Below are 19,342 nucleotides of genomic sequence, written 5' to 3' on the forward strand. Positions count from 1 at the left end.
TGTGGCAGAAAATGGATTTTAAAGAAAGGGATAGACGGAGAAAAATAATCTGCTGTGGTGAACCCTAAATGGGAGCAGGTGGAAGAGGAAGATGAAGAAGATGGACTGGTTTGGTGTCTGTGGTGGATACTGCAGTAGGACAGGGCATATGACCAATCGGACTGCACTTAGACAAAGAATGCTGAACCTTGTGCAGTTTTTGTGTTTTTTATTATTTTGCAATAAGATGTTTTCTATGCCCTGGGATTCTGCACACACAACAATGAATTCTCTTTTTCTTATTGTAGCCTTTGGTCCAACACTACTTTCTGGTTGACTTCAGCAGAAAACAATTATGCCGTACCAGTAGATGGTTCCAGTGTGGTGATTCCGAGAGGTACGTAAAGGAATTTGATGCTGTGACCATAAAAATAACTTTGGGAGCCAATGAAATGTACCTTTATGTCTACGCTTTTAAAACCGCAAATTAATTAAAAGTCTTTAAGGAGAAGCAGAGTCCTCATTAAGTCATTCATGACCCTGAATTTAGTTCAAGCCATTTTTACACTGCTTATTGGAGTTACACACATTTAGGAGAGTCAGGTACATGAAATTGTTAGAATTTGTTTTATTATTATTATTATTATTATTATTCTGAGTCGTCAGTCAGTTCAGCCTGATGTGTTTATCTGTTTGTTGTTTTGTTGCCTTGCATTGACGTAGTTTTGTGGATGGTTACCATTGACAACAACTCCTGTTTACACACTTTGGTGACTGGAAGTCACATCAGGTGACGTCAGCGGTCAGGACACTACTTAAGATGGATTCACACTCTAATCAAATACATGTCTTAGTTAGATTTTAGGGCATTAGAACTTTTTTTGTGGGTTTAAGACTTTTAAGTTTTCCTTTGCTAATCAGTTTCTTTCTTTCTTCTCCTGGTCTACATTTAGTTTTATGACTGATGCCAATGTCTATCCTGGCAGGACTGAAATAAACCGAGACAGTGGCCACATGTACATAAAGTGCTGGTGCATCACAGAGCAGTCACAGCCCACCCCAGGGGTGAAGCTATTGGGGGTCAGACCTGCCCATTCAGAAGCCAGAGACCCCAATGTTTTGATTTGATTCATGTTACTCATAAATTGTCAGTCATTTTAGAGACTCGTCTTGCAGAACCCCACCCACCAAAGACCTTGGACTGACTGGCAATAAACTAAGCCACTCTAAACTTGAAGGTGGACACCAGACTGTAGATCGACTGTCAGTGAACCCCCACTGGAATGGCTTATTGCTTGCCCACACCAGTTGTTCCCAGGCCTACCCATTTTACAATTTCTAGCTTCAGCGCTGGCACACACTCACACCAGACCAGTGTTTAGTGATAGGAGATGAAACTGAGGAGACTTAAGTGTGTATCCCAGAAGTGAGTAAGTAAACGTACGGTTTGACTGAATGTGAGTATCGCACCTTGATACTTACAACCACAAGCAGTGGTCCGATCTGAATGAAACCCACTATATAGAATAGGTCACATGGGAAAGGGGAAAATGGAGATAAACAAACAACGTTCTGGTCCTGAGTGGGGCTGCCAGCATCAGGTTGATACGAATATGGAAGGAAACACAAGCAGCTAGGAGTCACAGAGCTGCAGTACGGAGGCCTTGGGTTCATCCATCAGAGGACTGTGGGCTCTCAATGGAGGGCCTGGACTGCACACTGTGGGTGGCATCTCAGAATGTCCCAAACATGCTTTGTTAGAGACATTTGGTCAGGGCATGCTGCCAATATTACCTTGGCACTCCTGGGACATAATAGCCTTATGTGTTGTATGATGTAGGATTTAACAGATTAGAAAGGAGAACCATGAGCACCAAGAAGATGAGAGGAGCTTCACTGCTTAATTTATTACTTACTCAAACAAATCAAGAGATGACGATTCAGAAATGCCAGAAGGGCAAACTACAATTAAAGTCAGGAAATATTCATTTCTAAATGCCAAAGGTACGAGAATGGAGCCAATGACAAGTAATATTCAGGTCAAAACACAATTATGAAATAACAGCCAAGTGAGTATAAAGACCTTCATCTTTTTCTTTCGGCTGCTCCCACTAGGGGTTGGCTCAGCAGATCATCTTTTTCCAGGTCTTCCTGTCCTCCAAGTAACAAACAATGATGAAGTAAATGCCAAGAAATAAAAGTGCTAAGAATACAAACTAAATGTCATTGGAGGGGAATCGCTCCGGGTCGAAGCCCCCATTGACTGTCTGTCAAGCCCTCCACCTTTGGGTATGGGAGGTTATTTGTGCCGAAATTCAGTCCAATTGGAATGCAATGCGTCAGCACATGCTGCATTTAATCTGATCATGTCATAATTTAAACATTTCAGCCAAATGATCGATTGCTGTTCACTACGGCGTACAATTTTCTTGTCAGTTTGGGTCGGGCCCAAAGTTGCTTAGCTTCAGGCGGATCGCTTGTTGTGTCGCACAGTTGGTATGGCTGCTGGTATGCAAACGCGTAATGTGGCTAAATGCACGTCCACCCCTATGTGCTCACTTGCAGGATGGTTGGTGGTAATCGACATTGACATCCCCACGCTAAGCAGACTGAGTATCTACGGCACACTGGAAGTGCCAACCAACATGTCGAAATACGCATTGTGGGCTACAAATGCAACGCTGCCAGATAACAACAACAGGACCGTCATCATCAGGACCACCTACCTGCATATTCAGGTAAATGACCCACTGGGTGTTCTTACTGGCAAATGGTGAGGAATTCAAATATGGAAAGATATGTGGATGTAGAAAATGGCCTGAATATTAAAAGAAGAGTTCACCCCAAAATTTTTATTTTGCATGTTACATATGTTATGACTGTAAAAAAGTTTAATCTCATGCTTAATAAAGAATGGATATTAAAAAAAGTTTATTGTACGGTACAATATATTTAAATAAGTCAATGGAGACCAGAGCTGTTCAACGGCAAATGATCTGAAAAACATCCATCAAAATAAATACAATACATAACATGACTTGTGTCCACCTGTCAGTTAGCCAGTCAGTTACTCACAACATGCAAAGTGTCAAGCTTTTTTTTTTTTACTAAAATATTGTTAAATGAATGTTTCCAGAAAAGTAAGCACACATCATAAACAGGAAACACATTCCCACAATGCTGAGCTTTACAGGCGGATCTTCAATTCCAAAGCTCGATTCCATCTGCACGATAAACCTGGACGTGAACTACTCAGACTTTCCAGAAGGATTTATTTAACGATATTTTAGTAAGAAGTGCACGCCTTTCACACACTGTCTGCATATGACTTCACACGTGCATTACGTGTCACCAGCCACGTGAGATTTGCATATTTTTTTATTCCTATGGATGTTTTTTCACATCGTTTGCTGTTGTACAGCATTGGTTGCCATTGGTTCATATTATATCGAAATCTTTGTTTTATCTTCATTCTCCATGAAAACATGAGGTTATATTTTGTCATCACTACAAAACACGTCTACTGTATATGAATAAAACTGCAATCTGTTTCTCTTTGGCTGTCTGCTTGTTTGTTTACTACTCACATACAAATGGCTAAACCAATTTTATGAAATTTTGTGTATGTCTTGCCATAGGTCTGACTTAAATTACGGGCTTCATGTCATATCAGGGAGAGGAGTGATAACGGGAGGGGGGAACCTCAAAGACCAGCACTACTGTGGGGACTACAATTCCCATCAGGCAGCAGGAGGACACTATGCATTCTAGTTTACTAGCGGGTTTTCTTCTCATCTAGTCTGAGTAAATTTCATTGTCTTGCTGAATTACAGCTTTTGTCTAGGAGTTTGTCTTTTTGTCTCATCGTGGGGTGTGTTTAGCCACACTGATTTTTCAAAAGAAAGTTTTTCCTCATTTATTTACACTGACAACACCAGATACTTTGACTACTTAACATGTGGAGAAACATCATTTTTCAGTGGAATATTCTTTTATTTCTCTGTGCTACTCTTTTAGTTTAATAGTAGTAGCATTTAATGTCCTGGCCTTAAGGTGGGCAGTGCTGTGAAACGGTGGGTAGCATTTCAGTCTCCTGTAGCCAGTTTGGCCCCTTTGCTTGTTGAATATTTCTGTTTGTTTCAGTGATGTCATGGCTTCTCCATTTTGAGTTTTTGTTTTTGTGGGCTCCACCATTTATTGTTCTTGGTTCTTGGACACCGTTGTCATTTACCTGATTTAATTGTTTAGGTCTTTGCACTTTCGTAGACGTACTGACGTACAGAGAATGAGAGTCAATTTGTTTTAAAGTTATTGTCATCCAAGGAGTTAGTTTTGTCACAGTGAAGATTTCACAGCACTGTTGCTGAACTGACCTCCTTTAATTGTTCCATACAGGGTGGTACGTTGCTTGTGGGTCAACCAGATGAACCGTTTCAAGGTGAACTTCAGATCATTTTTAGAGGAAACATGATGACACCAGACTGGCTTTTGCCAGAAGGCTTTTACCTTGCAGCAAAGGTTCTGGGTAAGTGAAAATCTCCATGGGAATGTCTACACAAAACATATTACAAATGGCTTCTGGGATATTTTTATACGTTTGCTGGATTGTTCTTCATGTATGCCAAAGGATTTAAATTCCTGCATTCCCCAAGAACAGAAGGACATTACATTTCTAGATTACAAGTTAGGTTTATTAGAAATTCAACATTTGGCTTGTGTGAGTGTGGCTCTGTTAATTGGACTGGCTGTCTTTCTGCCTCATGTCTGGTCTGGCTAGGGTGGGCTTCTTCTCCATTTGTATCCTGATTTGAATTAAGCTGCTTTGAGAATGTTATTTCTTGTAATGTTGTTGTGTTTTGCTTAAATATTTCTAGAGGTTTTGGGAACCCTCGACCTCCATGGCAAGCCTCACTCCATATACCGGACAAAACTGGCAATGACAGCAGATGCCGGATCCACATCGATTTCTCTGGCTGACGCAGTCGATTGGCAGGTACAGACGTTGTCAGATTTACTGCATTATGTTCCCCTACTGCCCCGGCCAATTTTAATGTTCATTTAAAGTGTAAGTCACCAATTTGCATGTTGTTGTGCATTTAATTTATGGTACGTATGCCTCCTTCTGCATATTTAGTGGTTCGGGGAATGCAATGTCTGATTTAATATCATTTAGAAACACCATTTTCTTTGCAATGTGCATACATTTTAAAAACAACGCTAAATTTAATTCTTTTGACTCTACATCAGTGGTGTCTCAAGTTTTTGCTAATTATCATAAAGACAATCAATGAAGTTCTTATCCTTTGCATTTAATTTAGGTCGGAGATGACATTTTGATTACCACAACCAGCTACGACCCCAGGCAGGCCGAAACAAGGCAGATCGTCGCCATTTCAGAGGATATGAAGACCCTGATCCTCAACGATTCACTCTCCTATGCACACATCGGTAGATCAATCTCTGGTTTTACTATTGTGGCTTACACATTTGCAGGTTTAAAAATCAATCCAGGATCCAGAAGAATATTTCCAACATCTGTCTCCTATCACATGCTTGTGGGGAAATGACGGCTCCTGTGATAGATGTGTCTTGTTAAAATCTGCACAATTTCAATCCACATTTGCCAATACTTGATTATTAAAGTTAGAAAGAGATTAGTGGTAAAGCAATGAAGGTAATTAAACACACACCTTTAAACAGTACAGTAAGTACACATTTTAGCACAGTTTTCTTTATTATATTTAGTGTTTTATTCACTGGAAATTAAAGACTGATAAGTTTTGAAATTCACGTAAAGTATTCTTAAGGGAGCGTGCTTTTAAATTATACTTTTTCGTAATGTAAGTTGTGGTAATTTTTCTAATCTGTGTTTTTTCTTCCAGCTGAAACCTACTATATCAATGAAACAAATCAGCAGTATACCCTGGCAGCGGACGTCGGACTTCTCAGTCGAAACATCAAGATCATTAGTGAAGATTACCCGGGCTGGTACCAGGAGTCGTATGGGGCCAGAGTGCTCATTCGCTCAGGTGAAAATTCTGAAGTATATCAGTGGGAATTTAGGGAAAGTTCAGTAATAAAGGGATGTTTTAGGCCCCACCTCTCTCTGATCAGGTGATGCTACTTCTGCTTATGTCACATTAGACGACATTTCCTGCACTTTTCAACGGTTGCCTTCATTGACACAATCTTAGGTGGTTGGCAACATGATCTCATGAAGCCGATTATCAAATGTGACAAACCTGATGACTGAAGCCAACTAGACTACAACTGGCTAGGTTTTGATTTTTATTCCTGGTCAGATGGGTGAGCTCCAAATTACAAGCAAATACACCAACAAATGCTCAGGTAGAAATACAACACATACGTAGAAGGTAGCGATGAGGAATAAGGAACATGCGTGTTTCAAACCTCATGAAAGACAAGAGAAGCTCACCTCTCTGCTGTCTCATTTTTACATGCCATTACAGAATAGAAATAAAAGAATTAAATGCCAGATATTGATACTGAACTTGCTGCAGCTGTTAATCCTTTGTAAAGAGCCGCTCTGCCAAACTGCACTCTATTGACTATCAAAAAAAGAGGCGAGCACGAAGATTGGCACTCGACAGGTTGTAGTCGTGTAATTTAACATGGTGCTGTGACAAGATCAACGGCTGCAAATCTGACATCCCCATGGCAAAAAGTCACATAATTATGTGTTTTGTCTTGGTAGAGTAATATATTGCTCTGCTTTCCCCTATTGTATTATTAATAAGTAGCCTTTGTCAAAATACCTAATCTCACAGATTTATTACTTTTTATAAGGGATTATTGTAACTTCTCCCCACCTTCCCTTCTATATCTATAACCTCAGGCAATTAGATGTAGTAAAAAGACAAGCAGAAGTTAAGTTACAGTTAAGTTAAACAATGTATTATTGATAACTAGCCAGCCCATGGCGTAGCATACGCCGCACAATTATTTATTGATGTGTGAACACTTCCTGAAAGACACAGTTGTCCAAATGGGGAGGGTTTGAGGATACGACTGTCAGTGAATGAAAAGATGGAACTCTGGAGAGGGCAACATACAATTGTCTGTGACTGAAAACAGGTTTTGGCAGATACAGTACAGGCATATCTTTTTGAAAGTGTGGCCCTGTGCCTTATTAATTGTCATTGCAAACGCCAATCTAACAGGAAATTGTCTGCGTGTAAACGTAAAAAGGAAATTTGAATCTGATGGGGTCAGTGAAATCCGGGGAATAAGGACAGTTTGTGAGGTAGCAGATTGCGGTGAATGCTGGTAACAGAAAGTCTAGTGCCATTACAGAGACGGATCTCCTCAACCACGTGCAAATCCATTCAACACGTGTCTGCAGCCACGCTCGCTGATGTGACGTCACCTTCCCACTATCTTACTGAAAAACATTTACAAATGCATTTCACACTGGAATTTCAATGCAACATTTGCTCAAAAACCTTCACGCTCCAGAAATATCTCAAAGCACATTTAAACACACACTCCACTGAACGAACGCATTCCACACAAGTCTTTCAATTGACTATTTGTTCGAAAACTTTCCGACTGCAGACATATCTCAATGCACATTTAAAATCACACTCCACTGAACGAATTATGCAATGTGAACATTGCCAGCAATGCTTCAAAACAACTCACGCTCTCAAGAAGCACTTACAAACTCACTCCAATTCCTTTCAATGTCAACTCGCAAACCCCATGCACAGTCATCGCATTCAGTTTTACGCTGCTTTTCAAGAAGATACCGCCATTCCCGTTCAAGAACATAACATTGGCCTACCTAACGCAGTATGTACTTCTTGCAATGCTCTTCATTGGCCATCAGAGGAGTTGGCGAGCCTGGCACTGTCGTGCGTATCCCATGGTCTTACGGTTGGCGGACGGGGCTGTCTGTCTTGCGTGCGTCTTGCATGCCCTTAGTGAATGGCAGGTGGGGCTCTGTCGTGCGTTTCCCATGACGCGGGAGGAGGGTTAGAGTGGGAGTTCGTGGCTCTTTCGTGCGTAACTCATGGGTGGTGCTCTGTTAAAGTTGGTGGGCGGGGTTCTGTGAGTTGGCAGTCGTGGCTCTCTGTCTTGCGTATGATGAAAAGTCAACGTGGCTCAGAGGTGCATGTGGACTTTTGCGCAGATGAAAGCGACTGAGGCTGTGTTTGGTGAGTTGCTGCGTGCGGGCACATGAGCAGGCAGTGCACATGCTTCGGAGTGACGCTGGAAGCGGGAGGATGGTTACAGTTGGCATGCGTGGCTCTGTTGTGCATATCCCATGATGCGGTAGGAGGGTTGAGTTGGCGGGCGGGACTCTGTTGAGCGTATCCCATGGTCTTAGAGTTGGCGGGCGGGGCTCTGTGAGTTGGTGGGAGTGGCTCTCTGTCCTGATTGCGCTCACTGTCTTCGTGCCCTTAGTGAATTTTATATATAGATATTCATAAATAATAACAAAATACAAAATACATTTGAATATTGGCAACCATACAACCTGATTAAATGGTGATGTGTAGTTCAGGCGGCACACAGAGTTATTGTTATTGTTAAATATTGTTATTTAAAATGTCTCTTATTAAGGCATCATTTGTGTTCAGCTTTCTTCAGAACAGGCCACGTGCCTGTTCAATATGGCTGCCGAGCTGTGCTCTTCATTGTGTTGTCTTCATCAGATGTTAGTAAGAGAGAGAGAATGCGGTTGAGCAAGCAGATTTATAGATTCTCTGTCCATCCCCTAGAGCCAATAGGACATCATGGTACTTAAAGGCTTCTGATACAAGCCAATTCCAAACAGCCAAACTTCAGACCAATGGGGGAATACAGCATCTTAACATCCAGCCACCCAAAACCAAAAAAAAAACTATATGTAAGGCAACCTGGCTTTCTTGTGGGGGTTGAAAGATTTTAGCAGAGAAACACTCGCCAAACTGGTTTAAGGCACATCCTCCCCAACTATGTCGTAAAACTCAAAGAGACCCATTCCTGGTGAGGGTAAACATGGATGCTTCTCACTAATGTAACACTAAATTACATTGCTTTGCCTAAATTACAAATAAAGACATACAAAATATTTATCAAGTTATATGCAAAATCTTACATCACAACAATATGACATCAAGTTCTTTATCAGTGGCAAATAGTACCTAAAAAGAGCAAGCAATTTGCCAGTTTATGAATCAATGATTTAACTTGACCCTAATAAACAAGGCCCTTTACTTAATAAGTCATCCTTCCATGGTGAACACCGACCCAAGGCACTGGACTATGGTGGTATTAGTCATCTGGAGCAGTGTTTCTCCAACTTTCCAGTGTGGCAATCTATTTTTTCCCCCACTTAAGTGTTCCCCTTAGTGTATTGAGCATGAACACCTGAGGGAAGGGGGGATAAAGTACAATCTTTGGAGTGGCAACCCATTGGGTGACCCTCCACAACCCACCGCCATTATCAATAACACCAACCCATGGCTCACTGGTAGACGCACGTGACCCAAAAGTGAATCGTGACCCAATGGTTGAGAAACACTGATCTGGAGTATTGTGTAGCTTACGGTAGCGTCTGGGGTATTGTGTGAAGCTCTGGTGACCATGGCACAAGGAAGGGAGAGCAGCCTTTGAAGTTGTGCAGAGGAGAAACACCAGGTGTATCACAGGATTTAAAGACATGTCCTACTGGGAATGAAACCTGTTTAGTCTCGAGCAGAGAAGGCTGCATGGGGACCTAATCTAGGTTTTCAAAATTCGCATAGACATCAAATTGCATCCCACAGAATTATTTCACAAAAAGAGTGAATCATTTACTCAAGGACAGCAGTGGAAATTAAGGAGATGTGCATTTAGGACTGAAGTCAGGAAGCACTTCTTCTTGCAAAGAGTTGTAGGAATCTGGAATAAACTTCCGAGACATGGAGTCAAAGCAGAAACCTTGACAATCTTTAAGAAGGATCTGGATGAAACAGCTTAGCTATTAGTTCAACAAAGAAGCTCGAGGGACTGAATGGCCTCCTCTCATTTGTCACATTTCTCGTGTTTTCACGTACAACGATTCCCAGATTTCCAAGATATGTGCTCTGGCAGGTGACATGCTGAGTGTCACTTAGGTGGTCAGTAGTGGAAGTGCAATCACTGATCTTGTGGTGCGTCAGCAGTAGACCACAGTGTTTGACACTAAGACTGATGTAACCTAAACTCTTCTTCCATACCACAGGAGCCGCGAGACTCAGCAATGTTGAGTTCTATCACACGGGACAGAATGGCTACGTATCCAACAGTGACCCCCGATACTCAGTGGTTTTCATGAACATGGGGGAGGTAAGATTAGTTTTTTTTTTCCTTGTCTTCTTAAGGAGTAAAGTCTGGGGGGCTTTTAAAAATCAGGGCCTATTAAGGCACATTGAGGAACTCCTTGTGTGATTTGGGGCTTTACACATTGTTGTTGTTCTTGTTACCTTTTGACTGCACGTGTGACATTATCACGTCGACTATGCTATTTGATGGGCTGACCCTTTTTAAAGTCTGCATTGCTTGACTACATAATGTGTCAGCATTAGGGTACAAACGCCATTACTGAGTTTGAACTGATAAATATACTGAACAGTAGGAGGTGCTCTTGAGCCGAGCCCAAACCTAAGCAACACCAAGTAGGCCACCGAAGAACACAAAAGGCAATTTATTATAAAATAAAGCAGACACAGGACGGATAACATAAGTGTGAAATGAACAATGTAGGGTCTGCCTATGCAGGGATTTCTACTGTCATTACGATCATAAAGATTTTATTCTAAGGCTCTAAATCCTATGGGATCACTCATTTTCTTTAATCATCTTTTTGTTTTTTTAAATGTATTCTTAGATTTCTGAAGATATTACATCTTACATCCAAGGCTGCTCTTTCCACCAAGGGTTTTCACCAGCTATTGGCATATTAGGAACCAACAAACTGAGTGTGGACGACAACATCATTTATTTCACTGTCGGCCAAGGTAATGAAGGATGAGTGTGTGCAGACACATCGGTGACATTTGCTTTCTTAAGGGGTCCGTTGAAATGTATTTTATTTTAAGAGTTAATACATGCATGGATCCAGTTTGTCTCTAAGGTTCTTCTGCAATCACATAACCAGCGCTAGAACACCAAACGGGCTTGGACGCTGTTATTTGGTTCCACGCCATGTGATTGACCTCTTAAATCCTTTTTACACAAATCCCTTGTGTGAACTGAAGCGCCGTTACTCCTTGTGTTTGAGACTGACCTGCCTACAAGCACAGAAACCATTCAGGAGTTAAGCTGATATCAGAGCCACTGGCAACACAACATGACCCATCTGGGAGCAGAATCCGGCCCAGAGACCATCCAGGCAGCCTCAGGAACAAGGCAGGAACAAAGCCTGGACAAGGCAGTAGGCCATCACTGGGCCCCATCACACACACACGCAAAGTCATACCTTCAATATATCAGGACAATTTTCAAAGATATCCCTAAACACAATTAGAACTACACATGTGTGTGATATTCACTTTTGCTGGTGGCTCCTTGTTGCTCAATATGGCCATACCAGACGCAGTCGACCTTCAGATTCCATTTCACTGTCACGTGTGTACTTGTATACATGGCACAGGGTACTGTAGTACACACTGCAGTGACAGTGTCACATAGGACATATGGCAATGATACAGCCCCAACAAGAAGACACACACACACTAAAAAACACCAGAAATGCGTACAACATGTACATATAAGTATACAGATATGCTGTACACACAATAGAGCATATTTAGAAGCATTTGCTTTTATATTCTCCATTTATACAGTCATGCGCTGATTTACAGCCAACCAAGTTGAGGCGACTCCTACTCAGGCCTGGGCGGTCCATCGGAACACATTGGAGTAACAACATTCTAGAAATTACCAAACCAAGCCAGAGTAATACATCTTTCATTAATATTATTAGTTATTTCATAGGGTATTGTTTGTTTTCTAGCTGTTGGAAGACCCTTTAAGGTTTGTAATGATTGGTGCTGCTTTATGTGGCTAATTCTTATGCATTCGGCCCGCACCGCTTTCCTTATTCCTCAACCTTTATGGTCCCGCAACCTAGTTTTGCCTTTTAAAAGTCACTGATGACTGACCAGCAGTAATTGCAAACCAACTCCTTGGTGAAATAGGCCCATGTAGAAGTGATGGAAACAAATTGCATGGCACTGTTGATCATTTAGGTTAGCCACAACAACACACTTTACAAACCAATAATGGCAACCTGGTCGCCTGACCCAGTAAATGAGAAACACTGCGTCACACGGACCTGGCTTATTGACACTAAGATCTGAAGACTCATGTGTGATACCAGCAGTTAAAGTATACATACTGACGTCCTACACCAGACCCAGAGAGCCTCAAGTGCAATGACTTGCACACTTTGTGACCAACAGATGGTGTCAAATGACGGTGTATATATTTGGTGTTTTGGTACACTGTTTTAATCACCAAGGGGAAACTGTCAGACCTCAGAACATCTATATATATATAATATATATAATATACAGTATATATACACATCTTTGCAGGTATTCTTGATTCTGGAATTGGGAGCAAAATTCGGAGAAACCTTGTGGCCTTGACTGTGTGGCCGGGATCATTCCAGGGAAAAAAGACAGCGACTTACACCCTGTGGCATGCAGCCATTGAGGTGAGCATTCATCTTTAATTTACTGCTATATGAATTTACACAATGTCATAGAGAAAGGCACTATATGATAGATAGATAGATAGATAGATAGATAGATAGATAGATAGATAGATAGATAGATAGATAGATAGATAGATAGATAGATAGATAGATCGCTCTTTATATGAAAGATAGCAGAATTACTGTAAAAGACTACTGTCTGCTCAGTGCACTGGAAGAATTTGCATAAATGAAAATTATTTATTTAAAGTAGAAAAAGATATTTGCCATAAGAGTTAAGTACCACGACTGTTCAGTAATGTCTGAGTGTAGTTTTTTGGAGAGCTTTATTTAGGATTTTGTTCTTAAGACCCGTTTATCATCCTTGCCTAAATCACAACCTCAAATTCCAGTCTCTGCCCTGACGTTAAACCACTGACATCAAACCCTCATGTGATTTATGGGTGACTCTGATAGCCGCTGGTATCTTCCACGCCTGTTAGTTCACATTCAATCCAAGTCATTTTGTGTGCAGTTATTTAGTTAATTTGTGTTTTCTTGGAGTTCAGTGAATTCTCACCGTAACTGCATCCCCTTTCCGTGTGCCCAGATTAACCAGGGAGCCGACACTGTGCTGCAGGACAACATTGTGAGCGGTTTTGAGAGAAGCGGATATCGCATTAATGGAGAGCCGTGTCCAGGTAATGGATTATACTTTCGTTAACATTAATTACAAGCCTAATAAAGTTTAACACATTCTTGTTTTCATGAGTTTACTTTGTTAATTTGAATATTCAAATGAACACAACCAGTGACATCTAAATGAATATTTTAAAAATTAAATTGTTTGTTGTAAAATCAAGAAATGTCAGGGCAGCATCAGCACCTCAGTCCTGTCTTCAGTTCCTTTTTTGATGTTTTTTGTTCCCCCACCACTTTCTTTATTCATTGATTTTTAATTTCCAGTGCAGATTAACAGAGGAGCAGAGGCTCTTAGGGCTGCAGTTACCTGAGGGCTCTACAAGACCTCTGCTTCATGTTGCATTAGCAGGCCTCTGCTTCTTGTGTCTTTTGCTTTGTCGTATTGTGTCTTCATACTCGAGACGTTTCATTTTATTAACAATTTAATTTCATCCAACTGCTCTCCTTCCAGGTACTTTCAATCCAGCTGAGACCTGGAGCAACAATGAGGCCCACGGAGGCCTGTATGGGGTCTACTTGAATGGAGACGGCCTACCAGATTGCACCTTCATCCAAGGATTCACTGTCTGGAAATGCTGGGATTATGGAATTTACTTCCAGGTAGTTTTTGACTGAATATCGAACAAGATGGTTAAATAATGAAGTCCACAGTGGGCTGTGGATTAATTTGATGCGGTTATGGATGTGCTGAGTCATGGGATGAAAGACCAAAACCCCTGGTGCAGGCTTATTGCTGATGACACTGTAATGTGTAACACAAGATAAGAGAAAGTGGAGAGAACAATAGAAGAATGGAGATGGATGAAGAAGGGTTTGGGAAGATAGAGGACTGAAGGTAAATAAGAAAGACAGCATATCTGAGGTTTAATGATGATCAGGATTCAGATGTTGGGAGAACCACTGAAAAGATTGGAGAAGTTTAAAAATCAAGGATCAGTGCTAACCCAAGATGGACAATGAGATACAAAGATAACTCACAGAGTGGAAAGTGGACAGAGCGATTGGAAGAAGGTATCAGGAGTGTTGTGTGACTAAAGGTGAGGCTTTTTAGACCAGCATTGAAGTATTGAGCTGAAACATGGGCAGTGAAGGGAGCGCAGCAGAAGAATAATTTGGAGGTGGCATCCATGAGAATGTTGAGATTGTTGCGTGGAGTTACAAAGAAGGAAAGAACAAGAAATGAGACCATCAGAGGAACACCAAACGTGGGAGAGAAATCTAATTTAAGTACAGGAAAGTAAGTTGAAGTAGTATGGAGTTGTGATGAGGAGAAACAAGGAATATGTGAGCAAAAGAGTGACGGGAATGGAGGTACAGGGGATGAGAAAGTGAGGATGGACAAAGAGGAGGTGGATGGATAAAGTCAAAGAAAATTTGACTGAAAAAAGTCTGACTGAGGAAGAGGTGCATGACCGAGCTGTGTGGAGAAGGTGATGAAGCACATGGACCACACATAGATGTGGTTTAGGAAGAAGAAGAAGAAGAAAAAGAAGTGGTTTTGCATTCTACATCCCAAAGGTCAGGACGTTAGGTTTTCTGGTGACTGTGGGTGACTCTAGGTGTGTGTGTGTGTGTGTGTGTGTGTGTGCACGAGTGGGCCCAGTGATGGATCAACTGGATTAAGCAGGTGTGAGAATTTGAACTATTTTTAGTCTGTACACTATGGGGAAAAAAAAACAGCTGTGGTTAAAAGCACTTCTGATCACCAAACATCTGGGATCTCCGTTATCGCAGGATCCTGGTCCTCGTTTCAGTGCTCCAGTGTGCTCTACCACAAGTTAAACGCAGTTTTTAAGAGTCTGTGGTAAACCAAATTACCATACAGAGATATCTGGGGGTGCATTTAAGGACATCTTGAAATATTTACACATTTATCTACACGCCAACTTGGCTTTGCACACGGCCCGGAGTCCTAAAGAAGTGCTGGATTTCCTTTAACTGTACATTTTGGAAATGTGAACCGACTAAACAATAATAGACAAGTGAACCAGCAGATACACCCCATACACGTTCATCCCAAAATGCTGTCAGAAATTAGCTTTGGTTTATTTAAATTAGATTAGATAAACTTTATTAATCTGAAAGGGAAATTTAAATGCACACAGCACTAGAAATGAAAAAAACAAAGATATAGACTTACAGGCTACATAATAGAATTAATCAATAAATAGATGAATAAATAAATAAACAAATACACACTGTAAGAGAAGAGAGTCGACAGAGCAAACAGCCATGACCTGTAATGTAAAGCAAATGAATGAAGTGATCTTTTTACGAAGATGATAGACACGTCTTTTCAGGCAGAAATCTAAAACAGAATGGAAAAATGTGGCATAACTTCCAGTGGTATGCATCCCTGGCAGGAAGGGGCGGGTCTAGGAGGGCGGACACCGAACTTAATGTCAACGGTAGAGTGACTGGCGGTCTTCCATTCTGCAGAGGCAGGCAGAGAGAAGGCAGCAGAGTGCAGCGCCAACCCCTGGTAGTGACAGGTAACTACTATCTCCACGGCCCTTAAAATGCCACCCAAGCATGACAATACATAAATGTGTACTGTGCAGAAATATCAAAGTAAACTAAAAGAATATAAGTATTTAGTCTGGGATATCAGTGGGCAGAAGAGACCCCCAGAGGCACTTCTTGGCACACCGTGGTGGTTTTATGTTCTTTTGTGAGTCCCACCCCAGGGTTCTGTTTTTCGTACTTTTTTCTACTCTATTTCTATTATTATGTTATTTTGTTTTAAATTTTCTTAATGGTTCTATTGCCATTCATTTTGTTTTTCAGTTTCTTTCTTCTGTAAGTGAGTTCTCTTTGTCTTTTCTTCTTCATTGCTTTTGATGGTGAAGGACGGAGACCCCTAGTTAGATTACAAGTCCAAGGAGTAATAATTCACTGCTGCCGGCCGGGCTCTGTGGAGAAGGTGCCCACCTCTGTCAAGATTTCTAGCATCATAAAACTTGCACATCATTTCCACAGCATGTTTGGTGACTGAGAGTGTGATGGAGTCGCCCACTGGGCACCGTGCCACATGGCTACATGTCCACAAATAATGGCAGCTCTTTCTGCTCTTTGTTTTTTTTGCAGACATACATGAATGTGCAGATTTCCAACGTAACGTTAGTGGACAATGGAATGGGCATCATGCCTATGAGTTACACTCCACCCTCCGTGTCTCATCAATATTCTAATAGGACCATACAGATCGAGGTAAGCTTTAATTTTTACTGTCCTTTGTCATTAATGAACTACTTATGGAAGACTGAAACTTTAGAGTTCTTCAGAAGCAACTTTACTTTGAGTGAACATTATCAATTTCTGTTTTCTGCTTTGATTCACGATCAGTCGTTATGCAAACGTTTATATAAAAACAAAGGGACCACAAATTATGACTAATTAATTAGAGCCCAAGGCAAGACTGAATGTTGTTTGTTTTCTTTAACTTTATTACCATTGACTTTGATATAACCTTCATAAATAACAACCTAGAATGGTCACGACACACAAAAGTAAATAACACTTTGGCATACCGTGCAATAACTAAACATGGTGTCATAGGCAGTACCCAATGGGCACAATCACGTCACGTCTTATACAACTCTGGTCAAAGTTAGGGGCAAAGCTTTAGAACCACAGATGACAAGCAGGCCTTGAAACAACTGAGAGAGGAGGTCATCCTGACTTTGAGTACATTGCATGCCCATTTCTAACAACTAAACAGCACATATAGAAGACACTAATGGCAGGCAACAGTCAGCTGTATGAGGCCTTGTTCACACGGGCGTTAAAATCGAGCGTTTTTTTTGCGTTCGTAGCGTCCGGTGAGCGCGGATCAAGCGCCAAGTGTTTTCTACGTAGGAGTCAATGAGAGTGTTCACACGGGCTTTGGTGACGTCGTTTGTCCGGCAGCGTTTATACGGCATCAAAAACGTTGCATGCAGCTTTTCTTGGCGTTCAAAACCCAACGACGCAAGGAAACCGCTTCTAGTTCGTTTTCTGCGCGTTTATTTTACGCTTCGGAGGACCGGATATTTTTATGTTTTCATATACAACATATATATTTTCATATTGCTTATTTTATTTTATTGTCTCGTGTAATTTGTAAACCATGAACCTATTAATTTATGTTCTAATATAATATTTGATAACGATTATGTAGGGGGGGCAATCCATGGCGGGGGGGGCATTTCAGTGGATAACACCGGTGTAAGCGCACACTTGACTACTGTTTCCTTACCTCAAAGTGACAAGTAGTCTCTCTTCGGGCATTGCACCAGCTGCAGCGGACAATCAAAAGTGGAAACCGACATCCGACAGTAATTAAAAAACTTGCGCGGAAATTTTCGCATTTCTTCATAAAGCACAAAAAAACTTCCTTTAACCTGAAGTTGTGCAGTCAGAGGATGAACCCAGTAGCGGCGATTTTTTCTCTCCCTACGCCGCATTATTACGAGTATTTTAAAACAAGAAGATTAATATCTAACATAGCAAAATGGTCCATATTGAAAGGAGGCACCTCAAATAAAACGACAAGGGCTTTCATATCCAGTTCCTGACACTGCCTCACAGGTTAACACACAAACTACAATTTGGGCTGCAGGCTGGCGTTAGACAGAGACAAACGAACGCCGGTGTAGAAGTCAATCGATCGCCATCACAAAATGCAACATAAACGTCTAGGACGTTCAGAGCAAGTTCGTTTATCCAAAAACTTAACGCCCTTGTGAACAAGGCCTGAAAGTTAAAAAATGTATAGGAGGCATAAAACTTGCAGTTGAGTCACCTTGATAAAGAAGGGCTCAGAAAGTTAGAGGAAGTCTTGTACAAACGTTTCTGAAAATCCCTAACAGAGAATTCTCAAATACAAAGGAGTCATTGTGGGGCTTCTTGAAGTGCCCTGATCCTACAGCACTCAGTCTGAGTGCCTGCCTAGTCCGACGAGCGCCCACTAAGCACAGAAACCTCACACTGTAGGTCAGAAATGAAGGAGAGCTTAGGAGCGGCTCAGTTTATTTCAGCGAGGACTTGGCATTTCACATTTGCTCTGTGCAGCAGTTTACACATTTGATCTCTAGATATCTTGACCCCTGTCTCTTTCCTAGTTTATAAATTAGCCTGCCATTAAAAAAAATCTCCTGATCAAAGTATTCTTATTAAACCCTTGCCTTCTTGTCTCCCTTGAGGGTAATAACAGCTGTATGTGGAGGTGCCTAAAGGATTAATTTCTTTCACTTTTCAGAACTCCCTATTTGTGGGAAGCAGTCCAGACTTTAATTGTTCAGATGTTCTTACAACCAGTAATATAAATATTCAGTACACATCGGGACAGAGGAGCCCAAGGCCACTTCAAGGTAATAAAAATCCTTGGACTATTAAGATGCATCAGTAAAAATAAAAATAAAAAAACCTCCTTAGAAGGTCTACGGTACAACTTCATATTTACTGCTTCAATTCTTACAGGTGGCAGAAGTGCAGTTGGTTGGCCGACTTTTGCCTCACAGCATAATGGAGCGCCTGCTACGCCTCATGCTGGCTTGACAAGCTACACTGCTATCAATGGACTTGTGACAATTAAAGGTAAAAAACACATAAAAAAGAACATCTTACACATTCAGTGCATTAAGGGTTAAAACTCTGTGTTACTCTCTAGACTGTCCTTTAAATGTCACCCACATGACACTCCAGTAAGCCTTAGTGATAAAATCGGTGCAAATGCATCATTGTGGCACCACTCTACAGCACCAATATAAAGTGTGTTAAAATACATAACATCATTTAATTTAATAGAAGGCACACATTACTTACCTGATGCTCTCCTTATATAGTGCCGTTCATTATCTACAGTATCTGTCTATATATTATATAATGCATTTGCATCTCTATCTGTTATATAGTGATTTTCACATCTCTTTTTATCTATTATATAGTAGAATTCACATACTATATAGTACCTTTCACATCTCTGTCCATCTATATATCTACAATATATAGGGT

The 19,342-nt window shown here is 41.1% G+C and overlaps 1 protein-coding gene across 1 annotated transcript in view; it reads left to right on the forward strand.

Moving 5' to 3' along the window:
* Positions 1–19,342, forward strand: part of LOC120515531 (fibrocystin-L-like) — a 146,851-nt gene that overhangs the window by 99,297 nt on the left and 28,212 nt on the right. Inside the window, 14 exon segments of the mRNA XM_039736592.1 lie at positions 288–376; positions 2,545–2,717; positions 4,375–4,504; positions 4,854–4,972; positions 5,298–5,427; positions 5,862–6,008; positions 10,190–10,293; positions 10,835–10,964; positions 12,546–12,667; positions 13,257–13,347; positions 13,800–13,948; positions 16,436–16,558; positions 18,588–18,699; positions 18,809–18,925. Coding sequence (XP_039592526.1) covers positions 288–376; positions 2,545–2,717; positions 4,375–4,504; positions 4,854–4,972; positions 5,298–5,427; positions 5,862–6,008; positions 10,190–10,293; positions 10,835–10,964; positions 12,546–12,667; positions 13,257–13,347; positions 13,800–13,948; positions 16,436–16,558; positions 18,588–18,699; positions 18,809–18,925 — 1,736 coding nt within the window.

Source organism: Polypterus senegalus, chromosome 15 (assembly GCF_016835505.1).
Source record: "Polypterus senegalus isolate Bchr_013 chromosome 15, ASM1683550v1, whole genome shotgun sequence".
Lineage (NCBI taxonomy): Eukaryota > Metazoa > Chordata > Cladistia > Polypteriformes > Polypteridae > Polypterus > Polypterus senegalus.